This window comes from Ursus maritimus, unplaced genomic scaffold (genome assembly GCF_017311325.1).
Source record: "Ursus maritimus isolate PB19 unplaced genomic scaffold, ASM1731132v1 scaffold_7, whole genome shotgun sequence".
NCBI lineage: Eukaryota > Metazoa > Chordata > Mammalia > Carnivora > Ursidae > Ursus > Ursus maritimus.
Window position 1 is genome coordinate 40,027,601 of NW_024426885.1, and position 25,042 is coordinate 40,052,642.

The 25,042-nt window shown below is 46.3% G+C and overlaps 1 protein-coding gene across 1 annotated transcript in view; it reads right to left on the reverse strand.

Annotated features, from left to right (window-relative positions):
* The window catches only part of WDFY4 (WDFY family member 4), a 282,866-nt gene that overhangs the window by 176,783 nt on the left and 81,041 nt on the right, over window positions 1-25,042 (reverse strand). Inside the window, exons 14-22 of the mRNA XM_040624184.1 lie at window positions 14,752-14,966; window positions 13,692-13,789; window positions 12,566-12,803; window positions 12,082-12,158; window positions 10,846-11,067; window positions 9,772-9,950; window positions 2,694-2,925; window positions 1,426-1,571; window positions 278-389 (exon numbers count right to left, since the gene is read on the reverse strand). Coding sequence (XP_040480118.1) covers window positions 278-389; window positions 1,426-1,571; window positions 2,694-2,925; window positions 9,772-9,950; window positions 10,846-11,067; window positions 12,082-12,158; window positions 12,566-12,803; window positions 13,692-13,789; window positions 14,752-14,966 — 1,519 coding nt within the window. The remainder of the gene's footprint in view (window positions 1-277; window positions 390-1,425; window positions 1,572-2,693; window positions 2,926-9,771; window positions 9,951-10,845; window positions 11,068-12,081; window positions 12,159-12,565; window positions 12,804-13,691; window positions 13,790-14,751; window positions 14,967-25,042) is intronic.

Below are 25,042 nucleotides of genomic sequence, written 5' to 3' on the forward strand. Positions count from 1 at the left end.
ACAACCACCGCCTCTGTCGAAGGGCCCCAGTGTGCCCAGTAGACAGGCTGCATTGTGCATGGATGCCGGCCTGGTTAGTAGCTGAGTTCACTAGCAGCTGCCGGATGCGGCAAGGTGAACTGACCTCTGTGCGATGTGGAAGGCCAACTCTCCGACAGGGCTAACTCTCCAACTCTCACCCTCACTGGATAATGGCTCAGAAGTCCCGGCTACACAAGCAATGACAGCCACATACCCATCTTCCCAAATAGTAGTAAAAGGTCAAGCCCCTACCTACCTAAATGGCCCACAGCCACCGCTCCAATGGTTCGAAGAGAACCCGAGAGGTGGCCAGCACAATTTCTTAGCAAGAACACAGGCATGGCATTGTCACGGGATGAAATGTTCATCTAGAGAAATGAGCAACAATTAGTCCGAAGAAACTTCCCTGGAATCAAAGAGCTTTTATTCATAAGATCCGGGCGGTCAGGCACCCAAGGCCTGGTCCAGTGTTGGTGCCCAGTAAGAGAAAGTCAGTGACTAAATAATAAATGAACCAAAGTCAGGGAGACAGAAGCCAAAATTCGGGTTCCCATGCCCCGCCTCCCAGGCTGTGGCTTAGTCACGTGGGAGCAGCTCTGGTGGGGCAGTCGAGCCCCAGATGTCCCACATGTCGCAATGAAGAGCTAAAGAGGGCAAGGGGGACCCAAGGGCAGGTGGAGGTGGAACGGGGCCACGAGAACCAGGCTGCCTCCTTGCCGGTCCAGGCTGTCCAGCCTCTGCAGGCCCCGGCCTCACTCGTCTCAGAGGACTAGGCAGATGGGAGTCCAGGGTGCTCTGTGGGTCAGGCACAGCTGTGCTGCTCAACGAGACCTCGTCCCTTGTTTACTGAGCCTCTTCAGTAAAGGGAGAAGTCCCTCTGTCTGTGAGGGTGGAGAAAATGTAAACAACTCAGCCCAAATTCATCAGCGTTAAGCGGAAGAGCGCTGGGCAGGAATTAGGAACTACTTCATCTAATGGCATCTACATCGACAAACACGTCTGCTTGCTATTTCGCAAGTTTGCTGCTTAAAATAAACATGGCAATTCACAGAATATTTTGCAGGGCTGGGGGGGGGGCGGTCAGTAGCATCCAGAAAAGAGAAGCTCAATAATGTTTTCAGCGTCACAAAGGTTTTTCGAATTCCATTTGTTCCTGTTCTCCAGTGAAGAATAAAGAGCACCTACTTTCTCCTCTGAGCAATTATAAATAAAAGGTTTGGTCTCAGGGGATGCTAATGGGTGGAGAAGCATACGCTATTTTAACGAATGAAATGGGCAGCACGCCTGTGTGTATCTGTCTACACATGCACAAACATGAATTAGTGTTCACTTAAGCACTGAAAGCTGAAACAAGCTATGAGATCATGATTCCAAAAGGGGGCACAAGTGAGGCAGAAGTCGTACCTCTTTGGCAATCAGGCGGCTGTCCACCTCACTGTAAGTGTTTCTGATGTCCGTCACACTGGTGGTGGAGGAGCTGGCCAAGTGAAGGCCAAAGGAAATCCTTTCCTCCGCAACCAGGGGCGCTGCTTCTGTATCAGGGTCCACTCCTAAAACAACACATCTTTGATCATCTCTACTCTCTTCACAGAAAAGAAAGTACAAGTTCAGTAAAATAACCAGCTATGGCTCTATGGCGAAGCTCTCGTTGAGAGACTGTCTTGTGTTGTTATATTGTACGTTTGTATGTTGTATGTTTATGTTACATGTTTGCCCCATCTGTGCTTCTCTCACATTTACAGGAAACTGTGGATAAATCTCACAGGATTAACTCTACTATAAAATAAGGCATTCGAGGTGTAAACTCGCTAAAGCTTGAAACATCTACAAAGGAGATGATATAACCTCACCCTCCAAAACCAAAATGCTTAGTAATAAGAAAGCTGACTTATAAAAAAAAGAGAGAGAGAGAGAGAGACTGGGCTAAAAGCCTGAAGATTTTCAATGAGCTACATGCCACGGTGAACATTCCACTTGGAAAGAGCACCCTGGCCCCTGGGTCAAGAAGAGCCACGCATGCTACCAGAACTGCATGGCCTGAATACCCAGTGGGCAAAATTTTGGCTCTAGACTTGACCTCGTTGCATGGCTCTGGCCAGTGCCATTTGCCACAGGAAATGGCAGCTTGAAGAAGACATGGGGTCTGGAGACAGAAACACTCTCCGGTGCTCAATCGCCCTTCACTATGCACAAGGCTTCTGTACATAAATTCATTCATCATTCTTTCCAGATGGGAGCTGACCCCCTTGACTTGACGGAGCACAGAGAGCAGTACTCCCTACTTGAACAGCCAGCAATCAATAATGGAAATGTGGATGTGTTTGTCTGCCTGTTTAATAATTGAAGACAACAGTATACTTTAGTTAAAAAGCTTCTTCATTAAAAGGAATGTAACTTATTTATCGCATTCTCTTCTCTCTTTCTTTGCTGATGGTATTACCTACCCATTCTCCTCCATTATGTGCTTTGGAGTTGAAATCTAACGGATATTGTCATGTCCTTTTCTGTGACATTTTCTGTTGGCTTGTAAATTTATAATGATCCAATTACAGAGGTCTTCCCTAATGACTGACCTATACTGAGTTTATTCTTTATAAATATGCTATAAATAACTGGATGTCCATTTAAAAAATAATATCAGCAAGATCATTATAAATCAAAGCACTCCATACCTTGGGCATGCACAGCTTGGAAGTTACCACAGTATCTTGGGCCAAGTTTGTTAATAACTTCCAGAGTGTCCATTGAGATGGCTTCTTCAAAGAGGTATGTAGGGCCAAGACGCCATATTAATGATGACTTTTGTTTCCAAACTCGAGGGGTAGCGATATATCCATAAACATCCACAAATGAAGATGGATCCATTGAAAGGAAAGGCCCTGGTAAGGCCTGAATATACAACATCTGTTAAAATCAAAATGGTGGGGGGAGAGGGAAAGGGAGAGATTTAACCTCAGAATTAAACAAATAAACACCGGAGGATATAAAATGATATACCTTATTCTCTCAAAGTAAAAGCTTCAGGGGCGAGGGGGTGGGGGAATGGGATAGGCTGGTGATGGGTAGTAAGGAGGGCACGTATTGCATGGTGCACTGGGTGTTATACGCAACTAATGAATCATCGAACTTTACATCAGAAACCAGGGATGTACTGTATGGTGACTAACATAATATAATAAAAAAAACATTAAAAAAAGCTTATTTTACTACAAATATTAAAAAGCTCACTCTTAAAGCTTAGAAACAATGCAGGAAAACAGTTTACAAAATGCTGGTGAGAGTAAAAAACTGACACTGTGCCTTTGGAAACAAATTTGATGAGGAATATTAAGAGCCACTAAAATGTTTATCTTTTTTATTCCAGTCGTTCCATTGAGAACCTAAATGTCCAGTATTTGTACATCCATTAAGTTTTATGTACTAAAATAATTACAGACACATCCAAATGGAAAGGAAGAAATAAAATTATCTCTATTTGCAGATGACATGTCCATGTGGAAAATTCCAAAGAATCTACCAAAAAAAAAAAAGAAAAATGCCTAGAACTAATAAGTGAGTTCGGCAAGGTCACAGGATACATGGTCAACATACAAAAATCAATCACATTCTACAGGCTGACAATGAACATGCAGAAACTAAAATTAAAAACACTATCATTTACAATTGTTCTAAAGAAAATGAAATATTTAAATAAAAAATATATGAAATCTATGTACTAAAAATTCAAAAACTAGGATGAAAGAAATCAAAGAAGACCTATATAAACGGAGAGGCATACCATGTTTCTGGATAGGAACGCTCAACACAGTAAAAATATTATTTCTCCCTAAAGTGATCTATAGGTTAATGCAGTTCCTATCAAAATGTCAGAAGGCTTTTGCAGACACAATCAAATTCTAAAATTTATATTTGAAGGCACAAGGATAACTTAAAACAAATAGCTTAATTCTTCTTTTTCAAAAAAGAAGAGTGATTTTGATTATCTTTTTTGAAAGAGAAGAATTAAGTGGGAGGCACCATTCTAACCAATATTATTACATAGCTTATTACGTAGCTACAATAATTATAATACTGTAGTATTGGTTGGGGTATAGTCACATAGATAAGTAGAACAGAATACAGAATCTGGAAATAAATCCAGATTTTTGATGAGGGTTCAAAAGCAATTCAATGGAGGAAGGATAGCCTCTTCAATCAATGTTGCTGGAACAACTGGACATCCATGGGCAAAGAAATGAACTTCAACCTAAACTTTATCCTCCTACAAAAGTTAACTCATAAGAGATTTAAATGTGAATCTAGAAAACTTGTAGAAAAAAAAAAACACAGAAGAAAATCTTCAGGATCTAGGGCTAGGCAAAGAGTTCTTAGACTTGACACCAAAAGCTTGAGTCATAAGAGGAAAATCTGATGAATTATACTTCAACAAAATAAAAACTTTTGTTCTGCGAACTCCTATGGGAAAGAAGATGGAACACAAGCTACTGACTCGGAGAAATTCTTTGGCAAATCACACATCAAAGGACTAGTATCTAGCATATATAGAAAACCCTTAAAACTCAAAAGGGAAAACAAACAATCCAATTAGAAAATGGCCACAAGACCTGAACAGACATCACTTAAGAGGATACACAGATGGGTATAACACCCAGTGCACCATGCAATACGTGCCCTCCTTACGCAAGTAATGAATCATGGAACTTTACATCAAAAACTAGGGATGTACTGTATGGTGACTAACGTAATACAATAAAAAAATATTATTATATAAAAAAGAGGATACACAGATGGCAAATAAGCACTTGAGAAGATTTTTAATCTCATTAGCCATTAAAGAAATGCAAATTAAAAACACAATGAGCTATCACTCTACACCTGTCAGAATGGCTAATATGAAAAACAGTGACCACACCGAATGCAGATAAACTAGACTGCTCAACCATCGCTGGTGGGAAATGTAAAATGGTACAGTCACTCTGGGAAAATGATTTGGCTGTTTCTTATAAAACTAAACACACAATCACCATATGACTCAACAACTGAACTCTTAGGCATTTATCCCAGAGAAATATGGACTTAAGTTCACAGAAAAACCCGTACACAAATGTTCATAGCAAAATAAGATAAAAAGCAAAAAAGGAAAAAAGTGTTCATAGCAGCTTTATTTGTAATATCCAAAAACTGGAAACAACCCAAATGTCCTTCAATCAGTGAGTGGTTACAAATATATTCACATCATGGAATACTACTCAGTGATAAAAAGGAATTACCTATTGACACACAGCAACAATTTGGATGAATTTTCAGAGAACTTCGCTGATTGAAAATCTAATCCTAAAAGATCACATACTGTACAGTTCCATATATATAATATCCTTGAAATGACAACATTCTAGATTATTGGTTGCCAAGGTTAGGGACAGGGATAGGGGAGGGAGGTGTGGGTGAGTGGGAGTGGCTGTAGTTTTAATTTTTATAAAAAGGCAACACAAGGGAGCATTGTGGTGACATAAACACTATGAATCTTGGCAGGAGTCATGGACACAGGAACCTACACGTGTGATAAAATTGTGTGGAACACATACACATATACCCAAGCACAAGTAAAACTGGGAAATCCGAATAAATTAGTAGGTTGCATCAATATCAATATTTTCGTTATGAAATTGTTCTACAGTTTTATAAGATGCCACCATTGGGGGGAAACTGGGTAAAAGGTACACAAGATTTCTTGTTATTATTTCTTTTTTTTTAATAATTTTTTATTACGTTATGTTAGTCACCATACAGTACATCCTTAGTTTTTGATGTAGTGTTCCACGATTCATTACTTGCATATAACACCCAGTGCACCATGCAATATGTGCCCTCCTTAATACCCATCACCAGCCTATCCCAGTCCCCCACCCCCCTCCCCTCTGAAGCCCTCAGTTTGTTTCCCAGAGTCCATAGTCTCTCATGGTTCATTCCCCCTTCTGTTTATCCCCCCCTTCTTCTTCCCTTTCTTCTCCTACCGATCTTCCTACTTCTTATGTTCCATAAATGAGTGAAACCATATGATAATTGTCTTTCTCTGCTTGACTTATTTCACTTAGCATAATCTCCTCCAGTTCTGTCCATGTTGCTGCAAATGTTGGGTAATCGTTCTTTCTGATGGCTGAGTAATATTCCATTGTATATACAGACCACATCTTCTTAAATCCAGTCATCTGTTGAAGGGCATCTCGGCTCCTTCCACGATTTAGCTATTGTGGACAATGCTGCTATGAACATTGGGGTGCATAAGGCCCTTCTCTTCCCTACGTCTGTATCTTTGGGGTAAATACCCAGTAGTGCAATTGCTGGATCATAGGGTAGCTCTATTTTTAACTTCTTAAGGGAACTCCACTGCTTTCCAAAGTGGCTGCACCAACTTGTCTTGCTGTTATTTCTTACAACTACATTTTAACCTACAATTAACTCAATAAGAATTTCAATAATAAAACTAGTTAACAGAGTATCACAAATTTTAAAATGATAATTTCAAAGCTTACGTGGGTAAATATTTTTTAACTAATAGTAAAAATTAACTAAATAATATACAACAGTTTCTCTGCAATAAAGTCACAGCTAATTTTTTAAAGGGAAAAAACGAAAAGAAACTACAAACTATGGGTAAGATAGAAGGAATATAGGCATTCTTTCTTCTTTTCAATATTTTTCAGGTATATCAAAATGTGTTTTTATAATGACTATAAAATCACCATATCCACATTTATGTACATAAAAACATATTTTTCAAATGAGAGGTCATACAATTTCAGAAATAGTCTTTTTCTACCAATTAAACGAGATTTTCAAACAAAAACAAACAAGTTTTCAGTCACCAGGCCTGCCTAGCGTGGGGTCCACACTTCTCTCACCCCCTCTCGCCTCCGGCCAGGCAGGGACTTCTCTGTCTCCTGCGCTGAGGCTCTGCCCCACCCCAGCAATCCAGCTTGCCTTTCTCCCCAAATTCCTACTGCACATACTCACTGCACCATCTGCATTGATTACAAACAGAAGATGTCTCAAATTGCTCCCACACCATTTTGCTCAATTCAGGCTGCTGAAATACTCCCCACCTCTTAAAATTGAACTTGTCTTCCCTTGGAAATTAAAACAAAGGCTCTAACATTAGAGAACCATCATTAAGCTGGGTCATCCCCAACCTAAGCTCTCCCATCCTGTTCTTGCTCAGCAAATGTCTGCATGTAAACACAGGCCTTCACATTTACCTCAATTAAATTTCACTTGCTGATCCTGAACCAACTTATTGAGGTCATCTTGGAAAGTCAACTCTGTCTGACTCAAGTCTTGGTCATTCCCCATGGCATATTTTGGCATATCCCTGTGGCATCACACCACTGCCAACCTTCCTGCTGACGGACTCTGGCTTAGCTGGTCCCATGAGGTCAATTGTTCATCCATGTACCAACTCACTCAACTACGCTATCATCCAGCCCATCTTACTCCTTGTGGCTGTCAATTCAATGCAGTTCATCAAATATTTATTACATGCTTACTGTGTGCCAGCCCCTGTGCTAGGTGTGATCGAGGTCTGAACATCAATAGGACTTGTTTCTTAGCCTCAAAGTCCATGAAATAGTTCACAGAATACCAACCTATTCTATAAGACAAAACAAGAATACTAGCAAGTTTTGCAAAAGAAAAAAAACAAACAACACCAACAACAACAAACAAGCCCACTCTGTAATCATGCCTGAACAGATAATAACAAAGATGCTGTACAACCACAAAAGTAACCACACCTTCCATCCCGGCTAACATGAGTGATGCTGCTTTTTTCTCCAATGGCAACTCTAACCTGCTCCATTCCTCCTACTTCCTGGATAAAAGTTCTGAACATACACAGACATCAAATTCCCTCTTTCTGACAGCACACAAATGAGAACATTTATTTGAACCATTTATTTGAACCCTCCCCCAAATACCTAAAATAAGCCCTAATCCTATCTATGCTCCTTCCAAGTCTTTGTTACCCCATGGAATAGAGTGTCTTGCTATAGCAAGCTTAATAAATCTAACTTTTGTTTTGTACTACATGCACACTCCTGGAGGTATTTGGCCGGTGGGCACGGACAATTCCTAGTATCTAAAACAGTACCTAACAAGGGGCGCCTGGGTGGCGCAGTTGTTAAGCGTCTGCCTTAGGCTCAGGGCGTGATCCAGGCGTTCTGGGATCGAGCCCCACCATCAGGCTCCTCCGCTGGGAGCCTGCTTCTTCCTCTCCCACTCCCCCTGCCTGTGTTCCCTCTCTCGCTGGCTGTCTCTCTCTTTGTCAAATAAATGAATAAAATCTTAAAAAAAAAAAAACAGTACCTAACAAAGAGTGGGTGCTCCAAAATATTGAAGGAAGGAAGGGAGGGAGGGAGGAAGGGAGGGAGGGAGGAAGGGAGGGAGGAAGGGAGGGGATGGGAGGGGAGGGGAGAAATGGAGGAAGGAAGGAAGGGCAAGTATCATCAAGGATTTGAGAAAAGAGTTAACTTCATGTTTTGGAAGACCTATTTTTGTTATGCTCCTGCTGAATCTTTCTGGTCACCACTGCTTTTTCTGATAAGACAATTATACTAGAAGATAGCATTGAATTCATCTTTTGTGTTATATCAAATTTAGGTTGTTCTAACCTAATGACTCTCACCATGGGGTGATTTTGTCCCACAGAGGGCATCTGGAAGTGTGTGGAGACATTTTTGGTGGTCACAACTGGAGAGAGAGAGGTAGAGATGCTACGGCATCGAGGGAGGCCACAGATGCTGCTAAGTGTCTATCCTACTATACACAGAATGGGCCCCTACAACAAAGAATTATCGAGTCCCAAGTGTCAAACTATCAAAATGAGAAACCCTATTAATCTAAGGTTCTCCATTCTGGCTGAATAATAGAATCACCGGAGAAACTCTGAACACATGACCAAATTACCCTGCACACAGAGATCCTGGTATGATTGATCTTAGGAATAGCCTGCACAATATAACTTTAAAAATACTTTCCGGGTGATTCTAGAATGCAGCCTACATTGAGATGCTCTCTCTGTAATCCGGGCGAAATTCTGGCTGCACTTTCCCTCGGAATTCTTCTGGGCCCTTCTCTCTCTGGCTGCTTTGGGGATCTCTAACCATGGATGCTGGAGCACACCTGCCATGCCCCTCTCCCTTATGCCTCAGGACTTCAGGTGACGCTAAATGGCAGTGATCAGACACCCCCTCCAGCTATGTGTTCTCTATGCAGGGAACCATCTTTTCCTCATCATTCTTTCTGTAAATCTGGTAAGAGGTGTTGGTGTCCTTGCAAGCTCTCGTGCCTGGCTCCTAAGTCTAGTATGCAAACAGTCGTAATAGGTTCACCAGGTAGCTTCTTAGAAAAGCAGAATCTTAGACCCTGCATCAACGTTCCTGGGGAAGCCACAACTTATACTGTGAAAAGCCTTGTTCACTCTGGAACTTTCTATTCTCTTATGACTATTCTTATTTCCATGTTTCACCTTCTGCTCTGGTCGTGTGGCTTTCACTCCAGTTTCTGAAGGATTTTCACTTTATTGTGTTTTGGGTTTTTCTCATGTTTGAGCTCAGCCAAGTGTTCTGGATAGCAAGGGAGAGTTTCATTAGATACTGACCCTGCTGCCGAATGAGAATGAGGAACGGAAGTGAGACCACTCCAGGTAGTGCAGCATGCCAGTGGGGCAAGCAGAGCTCGGGGCAACTAGCTCACCTTGGCTGAGCCGATGATCTGTCCATCCAGATAGGTGGAGACGGTGCAATTCCTTTTCATTTCCTTGGTGACCACCACAGCCAGGTGGTGCCACTGACCGCAGGCCAGCAGCTGGCCACACCTGACCCGAAGCTGGCGTCCGGCGGAAGGCTCAGGATCCTCCTCGGGTTCCATGACATCTGCAAGGGAACACAGACGCCACACTTCACATACAGCGTCATGCTGCAGCAACCCAGGAGAGCAGGGCTCATGCCGAGGAGCCGTGGCCTAGACCCCCTCGCAAAATAACCGCAACAGCAGCCATCGTTGCTTGAGGTCCTGCTTTGTACCAGACACTGGTTTAAGAATGGTTACGAATGTCGCTTCATTTCGTTTTCACGCCTCCCTGTGAGATAGGCGCTATCACAATCCGCATCTACCCTTCTGAGGCACAAACAGGTTATATAATTTGCCCAGGATCATGCAGCAGGACTCCAACCCAGGAGTCAGGCTTCGGGGTCTACCCTACACGNNATTGCCTCTGCGGCAATGCACGTTTGCCCTAGAGTCCTCAGAAGGTTGGGGGAGATAGGGAGTTGTGTTTGTTTGTTTTTTTTAAGATTTTATTTATTTATTTGACAGAGAGAGAGACAGCATGTGAGAGAGGGAACACAGGCAGGGGGAGTGGGAGAGGAAGAAGCAGGCTCCCAGCGGAGGAGCCTGATGTGGGGCTCGATCCCAGGACTCTGGGATCACACCCCGCCCTGGGCCGAAGGCAGACGCTTAACGATGAGCCACCCAGGCGCCCCAGGGAGTTGTGCTTTGTGACAATGATGGCAAGCCACCCCTGGCGCCTTCTGGGTGGCCCCCTATGAAACAGGGACACTCTCAGGGCACACAAGAAGAACAGGCCATTTCTGGCCGTCATAGGGGGATGAGCTTAGAGAGCCAAGCAGAACTCTAAATGGCAGAGGCTGGACCAGCCACCAGCCACTGAAGGAGGGTCGGTCTCCCAGGCTCTCGTGCCAAGAGCTGCTGACTTAGCTCCATTTCCCCCACAGTGGGCAAAGACAGCTCCAGCCCCCAACACCTTACCCAGGGGCTGAAAGGCTTTCTCTTCCGTAGACACAACCAAGGAGAGGTCGTCCGGGCACAGGCTGACAGAGAAGCAGACGAAGGGCTGCTCAGTCCTGGCCAGGTGACGCACCAGGGTTAGGAAGCGCAGAGGGTGGCCCTCGATGACTGTGCTGTGCCTGCCGATCAGGAACCAGCAGGAGAAGGTCAGGCCCCCAGACGGAGGGAATGCCCTGGCTGCACCTGGAGTCAGAACACAAGCATCCCCTTAGACTTTCTCCTGCCTTGGAATCTTGTCTTGAGTCATTGTGGCTCTCATTCGGCCCAGGTGTGACCCTACTATGTACCAGTCTGGTCTGTGCCTGGTCTGACTCCTGGCCACTTTATGTCAACCCTACACCACTGAAGCTCATCCCCGTATTCGTACTCGCAGGAGTAAGTGATATTCCCACCAGAACTTGAGTCTCGATCCCCACAGCCTCCCTCCAATTCTATCCCACCTATCAATCTGCGCCACCTTGCCGAGGGCGTGGAGAGGGGACACAGCCCTGCAGACGGTCATCATTGGCTGATCTAAAGCTGGGCAGTACGCTATGTGAGGCAGAGACACCAGCCTCGTTCAGCTGAACCTTGTATGGGGAAGTTTCCGCTCTAGAGAAACCCATGTCCTCCTGCCCGCAACAGGGTCGGCAGTACAGAGCAGGCCCACCGTTCTCCATGAATTAGCAGAATCAGACTTGGTGCCCCGTGCGGATGGACTGTGAATGCAATGGCTCCTCAGCACCCACCATCCCAGAGAAGCCCTGGTTCTCCTAACCAAAGGTGCTTAGTTCAGACAGCACTGGGCACTTGCCCTGTCCTGCCCAGCCAGTTTTTAGCTGAGCACAGCACTGCGCAAAGCCTGCCAGGGCCCAGGTAGGTCAGATGGCCATCCACACAGAACGCACATTCCTTTCTAGAAAGAGACTTAAGGTGGGGTGAAGTGTTCATTTCAACGTGTGTCAATCACTAACAAAATGAATCCAACCCAGACTCCACCATCAAATCACCAACTGAGCGCATCAGTGTTCACTGCGTCCCCACTGTGTGCGGAGTCGTGGCTGGGCCCTAACACAGGCACGGCAAACTGCAAGGATGACGCATGGGCAGAGATACAGAAATAAGGGAGACTCCCACTCTCTTGAAATGCCAAGTGGAAGTCTGACATCAAGTTCAGCTCAGCAAGCTGACCCCCCCCCCCAACCGAGAATCACCTACCTGTCCCAATCCCTCCGGAGACCAGATACTCTGTGCTGCTTCCCATAACTGTAGACAGGGTCGGAATAAACAAACAGCTGGAAACAGAAAAGTGTCTCAGATCAGTGAACAGCAATCCGGCTTCTGGCCATGACATCTCCCCTCTGTCCCTCTGCAGGGCCTCACTCCTTCTTACACCATGAGGACAGAAAGTGGCTGATGCTGTTATGAGGGCCCCAAGAGATGGAATTCACACTGGACCCTGAAGGGGAGGGCATTCTGGAAAGCAGGCCCACAGGGGAAGGAGAGGGTCATAGCACTATGTGTCTGAGGATGCTGGCCCCAAGAAGCCACTGAGTAGACAGGGTGTCCCTGACCCAGACATCTTCCACTCCGGAGTGGTGAGAGCTGATGAGAACGACGGTTTTGTAATCAGTATTATAATTCACCAGAGGCATTGGGAAATTAATAAAGGGCATTCCAAATATAAGAAAGCCTATCGTACCCATAACCTTCCACGGACATGTCGAATTCCACAAACGATGGCGCCAGGACCGCCCTCTGAGGCTGCAGGTGGCGCGGGGAGGTCATGGAGATGAGGCTTAGTGAGGTCTGAAGGGCGGTGGTTGAGCCGGGGGATGTCCCCGAGGGCCTGAGGGCCTGTGTGACTGCTGGGCCGGGGCCGGCATCCAGGGCAGCTCCCGCGGGACCTTCAGCAGTCCCGGCTGCGCCAGCCTGGGACCCTAGGGTAAAAGCCAGAGGAGAGATGAAGAGCCGCGTCCCTGTTCAAACATATCCACTGCTCTTCTGACAACAGTCCCAGTGTTTCTGCCACAGCCCAGAAGGAGGGCTAACCCAACCAGGTGGCCCTCTGCTGACTCAGTAACAGTGAACTGCAGCAACAATATGCTCCTAGAAACTTCTCCCTTCAACCCACCATTCCCCACAAACACCCCCCGCTTCCCGGCTTACCCCACTGGTCGTCACTCAGGATGCTTTGTCCTGGCTCCCTGACCTCCCCACTCACAGTAGCTTGTCTCTTTGAAAGCTCTGCTCCCCATCTCCGGCTGCCAGCACAAGCTGACTCTCCATCCATGCTTTTCAGCAAAGACCTCCTTGCCTTTATGCCTTTATGTGACCTCACATTCGGTATGCTCACTGCTTTCTTTTCTTTAAGTTGCTCCCTGGAGCCAGCAGCCTCCCAGGGACCATGCCCGATATTAGGGGTCCACCCAATGCTTTGGCCTCTTGATCTCCTAGCTGACCCCTGAGCTGAGAGCTGTGCAAAAAGCCATCACTGGCACCGCTGTCCAAGCGCAGCACTGGGTACTCGAACACGTGGTGTGTCGTGAAGGAAACCCTATCGCTGTTTCTGTGATCTGCACCCAAAGAGGTCAAGTACACGCTCAGCATCACCTATCTTATATGAGGGTGGGGGTCATCCTTTTCCTTCCCGATCTGGTCTTTCTCTGGGACAACCAATCCTGCTTTTCCTCGTTTGCTCCGCTGCGCAGCAGGCAATACCATTTTTTAAGGCTGGCTGCTTCCCACCTGTTGTTAAGGCTCCCCTATAAGGAATGCAGTCTCTTCGATTCCCGTTAACCTGTCCCTGTTCTTTCCTCTGTCCTCACCTGAGCCTCCAGAGTCCCCTCTGTGCACAGAAGATGAATGGAGGATTTTCATTGCAGCCGACGATGGAGGTGGGGGAATTCCAAGACCGAGAAACTGTCTAGGAATCATAACATACAAGAGAAAGAAATGAAGACCTTTTATGGGCCGAAGTGTTCTCCAGCTTCATCTGAACACTTTCCTAAATCTCGGTGCTCCCTGGTCCCCTCCTCCACACTTTTCTCTCTGCCTGGAAACCTTTCCTCAAACCATGCAGAAGCAGGGTGTCCCTGGCCTGGCACCCAGACCACAGAGCTAGTGCATTTAGGTGTCTTTGACTTGACCAGTGACCAGCCAGGAGCCTCAAACTGGACCTTGAAGGAAAAAGGCATTTGCTCTACTTTGGTCTGTGTCTGCTGTGTCTGCTCTGCTTTGTGCCTCTCCATCCTGCTCAGCTTTCCAGGAAACAGGTGCCTTCCTGGAGGGGCTGCCAGCGGGAAGGCTCCCCAAGGATACAAGGGAGCACTGCCTGTGTCCCTCTCCTTGTCAGGAGTCCCAGCCCCTGCTCCTCACAGCAGCCCAGCTCCCTGCAGTCTGGCCCCTTGGGGTGTCAAGCCCTCACAGCCCCCATTCCTCTCAGTGGGGCATCCTCACATGCCCTCTTCCCTCCTCTCCGGGTCCCATGAACGCCAGCACAGACCTCAGGCCTAAGCCACCCACTGCCTTGAAGCCCTGCCCCTTTCCACATGCTCTCCCAACTGTGTCCCTCCCCGTTCACACAGCTCTGGCACTGTCCACTGAGTATCCCCCACAATGCTATTCTGTGTTGTCTGCGGGACCCTCTCCCCAGGACTCTCAGCTCCATGGGAGGGGCCATGTCTGTTTTGTGGGCCTGCCCCCTGCTTGCATGGACCCAAGGCTCCTCCCTGGACTCACAGCATCTGGTGCTGGGAAGGGCCACACCCTGCAGAGGAGAGGCAGGAGGGAGCAGGGGGAGACCTGACCCTGTGCACTCCTCCTGTCCGCTGTACCTGAGCATGGATGCCAATGGCTCAGCTGCATTTAATGCGCGGCACACGGTACCTTAACACGTCTGGTTCGATGGCTTGGGAGGCAAGCTTTTCAAAAATCCTGATGAGGCTGGAGTGCAAGGGGCTGGGGCTGGTGGTCAGGGCTGTGTGGCAGGAGGCCATGAGGGTCCTGAGCATCCCCGCCTCACACATGACCTGCCGGTTCTTCTCCGATTTCACCAGGGACTGGATGTGACTGGCCACGGAGCACTGGATCTCCTGGGAAAGCTAAGAGGTAGAAAAGCAAGCGGTGAGCCCTGAGGTCAGACTACTTTGTGGGCAACTTGGATTGACCCCCAACCAGGCCTCAAAAAGGTTGGGGGGTCAGGCAACTGCACCCACATGGCCTGTTCTCACTGCACCCCATCTGTCTCGGGAGTTCTCAGACGTGCCCTTGTCCCATGCAGGAGGAGGGGGGCCACTGGGGTCAGCTGCTGAAGAGGGACAGGCTTGAAACAGAGACTGTGAAGTGGCCAGTGAGAAGCTGCATCTGCCCCAGGGTCACGGTGTCTGACCCAGGCGATGTTTAAGCAGTTTCTGAATTAACTGCTGACATTTAAACATCTGGAGATTTTACCTAAAAGTCCGGACGCGTGGCCTCTCTCGAAAAGTAGGAAGGCGGGGTCAGACAGGTTGCAGTCCTGTGTCTGTGAGAGGCAGCTGGGGCTGGCCAGTGGCTGTGCCTTTCGTGGGCCCCTAGCAGTCCTGTGTTTGAGTCCGTACCCCTGGCACAGAGGGTGCAGTGTGCCCGGGAGGCAGGCCCGCAGGCAGCGCCCTTGCCGACTGGCTGTGGCCCGACCAGACCACGCTCAGTGCCCAGGCCAGCAGCAGCTGTAGCTCCAGTGCCAAAAGCCTTCAGTGCCCCTGGCTGTTGTCCCCCCCACACCTTGCAACTGTCCTTCGTCCACCTCTTGGACACGGACAGCCATGTCATCGCACCCTTACTAGTTTTCCAGTCATTTTGGCATCTTTCTGTCCTTGAATTCCACAGAAGAGAGTGCAGAGAGTCGGCTCAGTAAATATTTGAGCCAAATACATTGCTTTTGCAATCTTCCTTTCTTCATAACAATAGAACCCCCTGGAATTTCCAGGCCTCTGCACATATACGCAAGGGTAGGGGTGTTGGGGGTAGGGGGTGGAAATTCCTCTACAAAAACTCTTAGGACTGCCCACATTCTCTTTTACTGTTGTATATGGTATGGTTTAAGGTGAGATACCAGTTAGAACTTAATGGAATCTTCCTGCAGTGGATGCTATGGGAGCCTCCCCCAGACCTCCTGTGTACCCATCACCATTTCCCCTTCTCTGGAAGACTGCTCTGCCCTAAGTGGGAGCTTCCTGCCCAGGGGCTATTTGTCCCCCCATATATGTTCATGCATGCACACAGACACACAAATGTGTACGCACATGTGCAGCCACGTACACATGTATACACGTGTGTGTACATGCACGTGTGTGCACACATAAGCATGCACACATGTATACATGCCCACATAGCTATACATATACCTGTGTATGTGCAAACGCACACACACCCATGTACCATGTGCACACGCGCACATGCACACACACCAGACTGTAACCCACGAGGTCAAGTCCTTCAGGCTTTGTGGTGCCATTCATGCCGAGAGCCCTGCGCTGTGGGCTCAGGCTGAGGTTGGCACATCCTCACTGAGCTTCCCCTGCACCTCTGCTTCCGTCACTCCCCATCCCTGGTCCCTCCCTTGAAGGATCTGACGTACCTATACCTCTGTCTTGGGCTCCACTTCCCCGGAACCCGACCTGAGGCTCTAGCATGCTTTTCGTATTGCACATCTTTGCCCTGGTGTCTGGTTTCAAGAAAAGAGACCCCTGACAATGTAGGTCATGTCTAGTTGAGTCCGCCAGCGTAATGCCAGGAGAAACCGCAGAGGCACTCATTTGAATAAAGTTCTTTCTAATGACGACTGGCTTCTTGTCCCATAGAGTCTCAGACCATCTGATATGCACACCTCCCCATGAAAGCTTTCTTGGGGTCTTTCCCCGCTTCTCCTTCTTCCCTCTCTCCCTCAAACAAGTTACTAACTGCCTCTTCAGTGTCAGGCGCTGGGTAAAGTTCTAGGCATTTCAAGATTAACACGACACTATCCTTGCTCTCAAGGGAATCAGGGGCTACAGGCAAGACAGGTGAAGGGACAGTCTCAGCACAATGACAAATGAGCTCTCACAGAGGATTTACAGTGTCTGCGAGGGAGGGGTTCCCTGCAGCCCCTCACATATTTCATGGAGCTCTTGGATTTAGAAGGGAATCCAGGCCTGGCATCTCCTGTGGGAGCCCGATTTTACCCTGGGATGAGAATAATTCCTGGGTATTCAGGATGTGCCAGGCCCCCGTCTAAACACTTTGACATATACAGATTATACAGTCCCTTTGAGGAATCCTAGGAGGGAGGTAGTATTACTCTGCCTATTTTACAGATGAGGAAACTAAGCCCAGAGAAGTACACTGTCCAGGCCACATGGTAAAGTCAGAGCCTGGCTTTGACCCCAGACTCCATGCTCAGGTTCACCTCACTTCCCATCTCTACCTCACAAGTGCAGTGATTTGGGGTCACCCTGTCACGGTGGTCAAGGGTATGTTTGTATCACTAAGAGACAGAAATCAATAAGATGGCATTCATCTGCAGGCTACAAATGCCACTTAGTAGCATATATCTTTCAAGGATTAAAATGTATTGGGACACATATTTACACTGTTTATCATCAGTTTTTAGGGTTTTTTTTAATTATGTTATGTTGGTCGCCATTCAGTACATCCTTAGTTTTTGATGTAGTGTTCCATGATTCATTGTTTGCGTATAACACCCAGTGCTCCATGCAGTACGTGCCCTTCTTAATGCCCATCACCGGGCTAGCCCATCTCCCCCTGCCCCTCCCCTCTGAACCCCTCATTTTGTTTCCCAGAGTCCATAGTCTCTCATGGTTCATTTCCCCCTCTGATTTTCCCCCCTTCATTTTTCCCTTTCTTCTCCTAATGTCCTCCCTGCTATTCCTTATGTTCCACAAATGGGTGAAACCATATGATAATTGTCTTTCTCTGCTTGACTTATTTCACTTAGCATGATCTCCTCCAGTTCCATCCACGTTCATGTAAATGTTGGGTAATCATCCTTCCTGGTGGCTGTAATATTCCATTGTATATATGAACCGCATCTTCCTTATTCATTTGTCTGTTGAAGGACATCTTGGCTCCTTCCACAGTTCGGCTATTGCGGACATTGCTGCTATGAACATTGGGGTATATATGGCCCTTCTCTTCACTACATCCATATCTTTAGGGTAAATACCCAGTAGTGCAATTGCTGGGTCATAGGGTAGCTCTATTTTTAAATTTTTGAGGGACCTCCACACTGTTTTCCAAAGTGGCTGCACCAACTTGCATTCCCATCAACAGTGTAAGAGGGTTCCCCTTTCTCCATCCTCTCCATCATTTGTAAATAGAAATAATTATTAGAAATTATTACCAACAACTATATGCCAATAAATTGAGCAACCTGGAAGGAATGGATGCCTTCCTGGAAACCTATAAACTACCAAGACTGAAACAGGAAGAAACTGACAACCTAAATAGACCAATAACCAGTAACAAGATTGAAGCGGTGATCAAAAACCTCCCAAAAAACAAAAGAGTCCAGGGCCTGATGGATTCCCTGGGGAATTCTACCAAACATTCAAATAAGAAATAACACCTATTCTCCTGAAGCTGTTTCAAAAAAATAGAAACAGAAGGAAAACTTCCAAACTCATTCTCTGAGGCCAGCATTACCTTGATCCCAAACCAGGCAAAGACCCCATCAAGAAGGAGAATTACAGACCGATATCCCTGATGAATATGGACGCCAAAATTCTCAACAAGTTCCTGGTTTTTAGATTAAAAAAAAAAAAATGGTGGGTCTCGCAGCTCACCCTTCGGCTTCCCTTCCTCCTTCCAGGACCACATCACCTAGAGCTCCTGTTTCAAACTGATGGCATTTAGTGAAATTTCCATCTTTACAGTGTCTCCAGTAACACTTCCAACTTAAAATTTTAGGCCATCTTAGTTTTAGTTTAAAATTTAAACTACATTAGAATGGTTTTTCAGGGCAATTGCTCCCAGGCAGATTTTATCATTCTGAAGTGTCACCATTTTGTCACTATCCCTGATGCCACGGGAAGATCTCATCATTGGGAGAAGATGGTCCCTGTAATGGGCCAGATGTCTGTGTCCCCCAGAACTCATATACTGAAACCTAATTTCCGACATGATGTATTTGGAGGTAGGGCCTTTGCCAGGTGATTAGGACATGAGAGCGGACCCCTCATTAGTTATTAGTGTCCTTATAAAAGGGACCCCGGAGAGCCTTCTCTTGCCTTGTGCCATATAAGAACATAGTAAGAATTGGGCCATCAGTGGGGAAGTGGCCCCTCACCAGACAATGAATCTGCCAGCACCATGCTCCTGGTGCTTCCAGCCTCCAGAATGATGAAAAATAAGTTTCTGTTGTTTATAAGGCACCCAGTCTATGGTATCTTGTGATAGCAGCCTGGATGGACTGAGACAGTCCCTTCCCTGTCACTACGGTATTGACACACCCAGTGTAAACTGTTAGAGGCAATGTACAGCCCAATAGGGACCAGAGACAGAAGGAAGAAATGTCAAAACTCACTTGCACCAAACAATTCCATCACTTTTACTTGAGGAGTTCCTCCATGTGGGTCCCTCCCTGCATCCCACGGAGCCCACACCTCTGCCCTTCCTCTTGTCTCCTCCTCTCAGAACACAGAGGGAGCCTCTACCTGCTTGCTCTGAATTTTCCCTCTTCCAGAACCTGGATTATTTGGTGACTGCAATATTTTAATTTGGGGCAAAAGTTGGGGAGACAGTCTGTATGAAGCAAGATGCAAAAATAACATCACAATGTATTATTAATAAGAATTAAAAAGAAATGTCTACAATCTTCAGTTTTATTATCAGCACTTCACTTATTACTTTGAGGACTTTTGGCTTTCTTTTTTCGTTGTTGCTTGCTTTTTTTCTTTTTTTATCCACCAGAGAAGAGCTACTTAAAATCTAAATATGCAAAAAAGCAGGAAAAAAAAGAAACAAAGAAAAAAACCCGAAAGTTTTCAAAAGGGAGAAATGCTGATCTTGTCTAATGATGCCACAAGTTTACTCCAAAATTGCTCAATACCCCATAATGGAGGAGGGGACATCGATCGTCCTCATTATCACTGCAGCTCTGTCAATACCAATATTGCCTTGTTTTGAATAAAATGTGCTGTTTTTTTCAATGTTGGTTCCAGTAAAATGGGGTTTTAGTGAAAATATGAGCAGTAGCAGGAAACCAGTCTGGTTTCTCCCCCTACAAATGGATTGATTTTCCTAACGCATATTACTTCCAATGCAGGCTAGGGGATGGTGGTTCAATTAGGACTCCGCGGTGAGCGCGTGGGGTCATGGGCTGGCGGGCAGGCTGGACCCGCAAGGCAAATTATCACAGAGCGATTTGCGGGGCAGCCTTCAGGAGCTTTTTCCTTTCTCCACTTAACAGTCAAGGCTTCGAGTCTATCCTTGTCCAGCTGTGGATGTTTGCTGTTCTTTATCTCTCCCTCCCCCCCCACCACTTTCTCTTCTGGTCCAGATTAATACAGTCCCAGAGCCCATTGAGGACTGGGTGCTGGTGGGGTGGGTCCCTCCCAGGGGGCATGGGCTTTGGACACATAAGTCTATGATGTGTCCTGACATAGATGTAAAAACCATCAGATGACCATGGTCTCCCCCAGACACTTAGAAAGAACCAGGGAGTTCTACTGAGCTCCTCAAATTTGGATTAGCTGCTTATTCCAATTTGGCTGAAATGTTCTTTGATGATTTTGGAAAAGAGATGGTACAAGTTAAGGGACCTCAGCTCTTCAGAAATAGCACAGGTAAATAAGGCCCACAGATGGGTTTCATTTGATAAGTTGCTATGGTTATCTTTGCTTACTTAGGATTAGTTCTTTCTATACATGGGTGTAAATTTTCCCCTTTGCCACAGTCCCCATCAGCCTGGTAGACTGATTTGTGGTGTCCACCTGGCCTTGTAGGTGTGGGAGTTTGTGATCTTGGTTTACGTGTAAGAGATCTGAGTCCCACTGAATCCGTAGAAGCCATGTCACAAGACAAGGCTTCCTTGATGCCCTTGCAACTAAGACTGAGATGTATGCGGGCACCTGCTCCAAACCTTCTGCTTCCCTCACAAATCACCGCATATGATGTCTAATGCTGCCCGGTGAGAGAAGCCTAGGAGCTCGTACTTACAAAGTATTTGTCTCTTCCCAACTTTACTTCATCCTTCCCTTTGGTCCACCCCGTGATCCAGCCCTAGTTACATTCTCTCCCTTTGCTGAATGCACCACGCTCTTGACTGCTGCCCGAAGCTGGGAATGTCCCTTCCAGTCCCATCCCTTTGCTGAGCTCCTATTTATTATTCAAGAGATAATTCACATGTTCTCTCATCTGAGAAATCATTTTGATTTTCCCAAGCAGCACTGTCCGTCCTTCAGTCATAAATAATACACTCTGATAGCTCTCTCGGTAGATAGATGATAGATAGATGATAGATAGATAGATAGATAGATAGATAGATAGATAGATAGATCTCTTCCCACCACCCCCTGTCCCCACCACACTGGGAACTGCTGCCTGAGACAATGACTCTTCACCCTTGTTGCCCTAGTACCTGTCTCTGCCTCAAATGCCAGAGTTGCCTGCTAAGTGCAAGCACAAGGGCAGAAACACAGGAGGGACCCCTAACCCAGAGGGCTGCGAGTGCCCAGAAAAGGTGAGGCACCAACTAAGCGTTGGAGGATAATGATGAGAGAACCACGCCAGCAGGGAAAATGGTCTTCCTGGGAGTGGGGACAGCACATGCAAAGATGAAGGGGTGAAAGTGGGCATGGCTTTTCAGGGAAAGGCTGGGGATCATGGGCAGTTGTCAGCCAGGCTTACTCACCCCCAGCTCCCAACACCTTCCCCGCAATGAGTCTGTGGTCAGCCCTGAGAAATCCACCAGGGAAACCAGCCTGCGAATATCCATCCAGGAGGATGCCTGCCCAGCCTGGACCCTGTAACATCAGTGGAGAGTTTCCATCACCTTGGACACACACATCCTCACTACATGACAGCTGGGTCAGGTGAGCAGTGGAGCGAGCGGAGGGCTGTGTGAGGCCCAACACCACTCTCCAGCCAGAACCCTTTCCGCCTGCCACCAGGGCTTCCTCCCCACCAAGAAAAGGCAGTATAAACTTCCCCGAATGTGTCTGGTGCTTTAGTCAAGGTATACTGTTGACACAACTTTTGTTAAGAGATATTATTATTATTATTATTATTATTATTATTATTATTATGATGTTATGTTAGTCACCATACAGTACGTCCTTAGTTTTTGATGTAGTGTTCCATGATTCATTATTTGCGTTTAACACCCAGTGCTCCATGCAACACATGCCCTCCTTAATACTCATTACGGGCTAACCCATCTCCCCACCCCCCTCTTCTCTGAAACCCTCAATTGTTTCCCAGAGTCTATAGTCTCTCATGGTTCATCTCCCCCTCTGATTTTCCCCCATCCATTTTCCCTTCTTTCCCCTAATGTCCTCCGTGCTATTCCTTATGTTCCACCTATGAGTGAAACCATATGATAATTGTCTTTCTCTGCTTGACTTATTTCACTTAGCATAATCCCCTTCAGTTCCATCCATGTTGATGCAAATGGTGGGTATTCATTCTTTCTGATGGCTGAGTAATATTTCATTGTATATATGAACCACATCTTCTTTATCCATTCATCTGTTGAAGGACATCTTGGCTCCTTCCACAGTTTGGCTATTGTGGACATTGCTGCTATGAACACTGGGGTGCATGTGGCCCTTCTCTTCACTACATCTGTATCTTTGGGGTAAATACTCAGTAATGCAACTGCTGGGTCATAGGGTAGCTCTATTTTTAACTTTTTGAGGAACCTCCATACTGTTTTCCAAAGTGGCTGCACCAACTTGCATTCCCACCAACAGTGTAAGAGGGATCCCCTTTCTCCACATCCTCTCCAACATTTGTTGTTTCCTGCCTTGTTAGTTTTTGCCATTCTAACTGGTGTAAGGTGGTATCTCAATGTGGTTTTGATTTGAATTTTGATTGGATTTTCCTGATAGCTAATGATGTTGAACATTTTTTCACATCTGTTAGCCACTCGTATGTCTTCTTTGGAGAAGTGTCTGTTCATGTCTTCTGCCCATTTTTTGACTTGATTATTTGTTTTTTGAGTGTTGAGTTTGAGAAGTTCTTCAAAGATCTTTGATACCTGCCCTTTATCTGTAATGTCACTTGCAAATATCTTCTCCCGTTCCATGGGTTGCCTAGTTAAGAGATATTTTTAGAGCAGATTTTTGTTGCAGCTAACAGATAGCCATCCACGACTGTCTGGAGGATCTTCCTGGACAAAGGACTGCGTACTGTACAGTATACAGTCTCTGGTAGAGATGAGGGATCTATTCACAAGCAAACTGTGGCTTAAGCCCTGGCGTGTTGTTTCTGAGCTTCCAGATAGACGTTCACCCTTCCTTCACCTTCTAAGCACAGGACAACAAAATCTTCCCACAGCTAGGTTCTCGTGCTGCTTTGACACTAACTAATGGGTGAACTTGGGCAGGTTACTTATTTTCTCAAAGCCTCAGTTCCTTAGCTTTAAAATGGAGATAATGAAAATACCAACCCCCCTGGTATGTTGTTTGTGGGAGTCAGTAGAAACAGTTTCTGTGAAAGTGCTTTTTCTTATAGAATACAAGTGTTTTCAGGAAATCAACACTTCTTAGTTGTGGTCTTCTCTTCTAATAGCAAGAAGATTCCTTCCAACTGAGCATCTGGTTTCGTGGCCACTGAGCATTGTACCAGCTCAGTGCAAGAGCAGGGGCACACACCTACCATGTTTGCAGGCCCCGTGGCTAGCGATGGGAGCTAACATCACTGCCCACTCACTATTTGAAGGCTCATTTTTCTAAGTGCTTTCGTGTACTGGCTCATCCCCAAACACCTTAATCCCCAAACACCATGAACTAGATGCTATTATTACCCCATTTTACAGATGTGGGAACTGAGGCCCAGAGAGATTATGGCTTGCTGAGATTACATGGTGAGTAGAGGGACAGGAATTCAAACCAGAAGGTCAGCTCCACTTTATCACTGGGATCACTGCATTCCAGGCCCCGAGGTCCAGAAGCTTGCAGAGCACTGGCCAGCTCTGGGTTTTCAAGGCAAAGCCAATTCAAACTGGTGACTCTATGGATTGGGCAGTGGGTACCTATCCCATCCTGTCCTAGGCCAGTGTCTCAAAACATCAAGGAAAAACTAAGTGCTCATGGCTTTAGCCCACACTGGGATCATCTGAATTTAGTAACTGGTACACAATATTTGCTGTGTGCAAGACCTAAATGGGTTTGACCATTTCTGCCATCTTGAGAGGATAGGTGGGAGTCTCATATATATGTAACTCACCAATGGCCACATTTCCAAGCTACTTGGAACCCCCAGTGCAGACTAGCTCACTACCTCCACAGCTGCCCATCTAGTCTGGGCAAGTTTGTCCTTATATTGAGCCCAGATCATTTGCTGCATAACTAACTGGTCTTTGTGTGTACTGTTCTGCTACCAATTGACTAACAAGTATTTGCCCAGCTCTTATTTCCCCAATGCCTTTCTCTCTAAGCTACCTACCCTGAGATCTGTTCACTCTTCCTTCCATGACTAAGGAAGTTTCTCAAATTCCTCACCATCCTGGCTTCTCTCCTCTGGACAAACACAGATGTAGCATGTTAAGTGGTCATTGGACTACCACCTCCCTTTAGCTGGGCACTATACTTCTATAAATAGAGAGGGAAGTAGAACTCACCATAGCAGTGTCCTTATCCCACTTGGGACAATTACTGACCATGCAGTAAACCCCCTAGGACTCCTTCACATATTCTATTCTGTTCTTCCCTGCGCATTAAGACATGAGCTCAGGCCTGATCATCTCTGCTGAATTTTGACCCAAAAGGTTTCTGATCCATTTCCCAGGCTAGTAGGAACCCCTCACATCCCCATTTTGTCAGCCAGTGGGTAACTCCTCCTCCCAGCTTTATGTCATCTGCCATTTGAGTTCACTCAGGTCATGGATCAAATGCAAAACAGGCAGAAGAGAAGACTCAGTCTTTTGATTCACAAGTAGACTGCAACATACAGCTCAACATCAATTCTCTGTTATTAATTT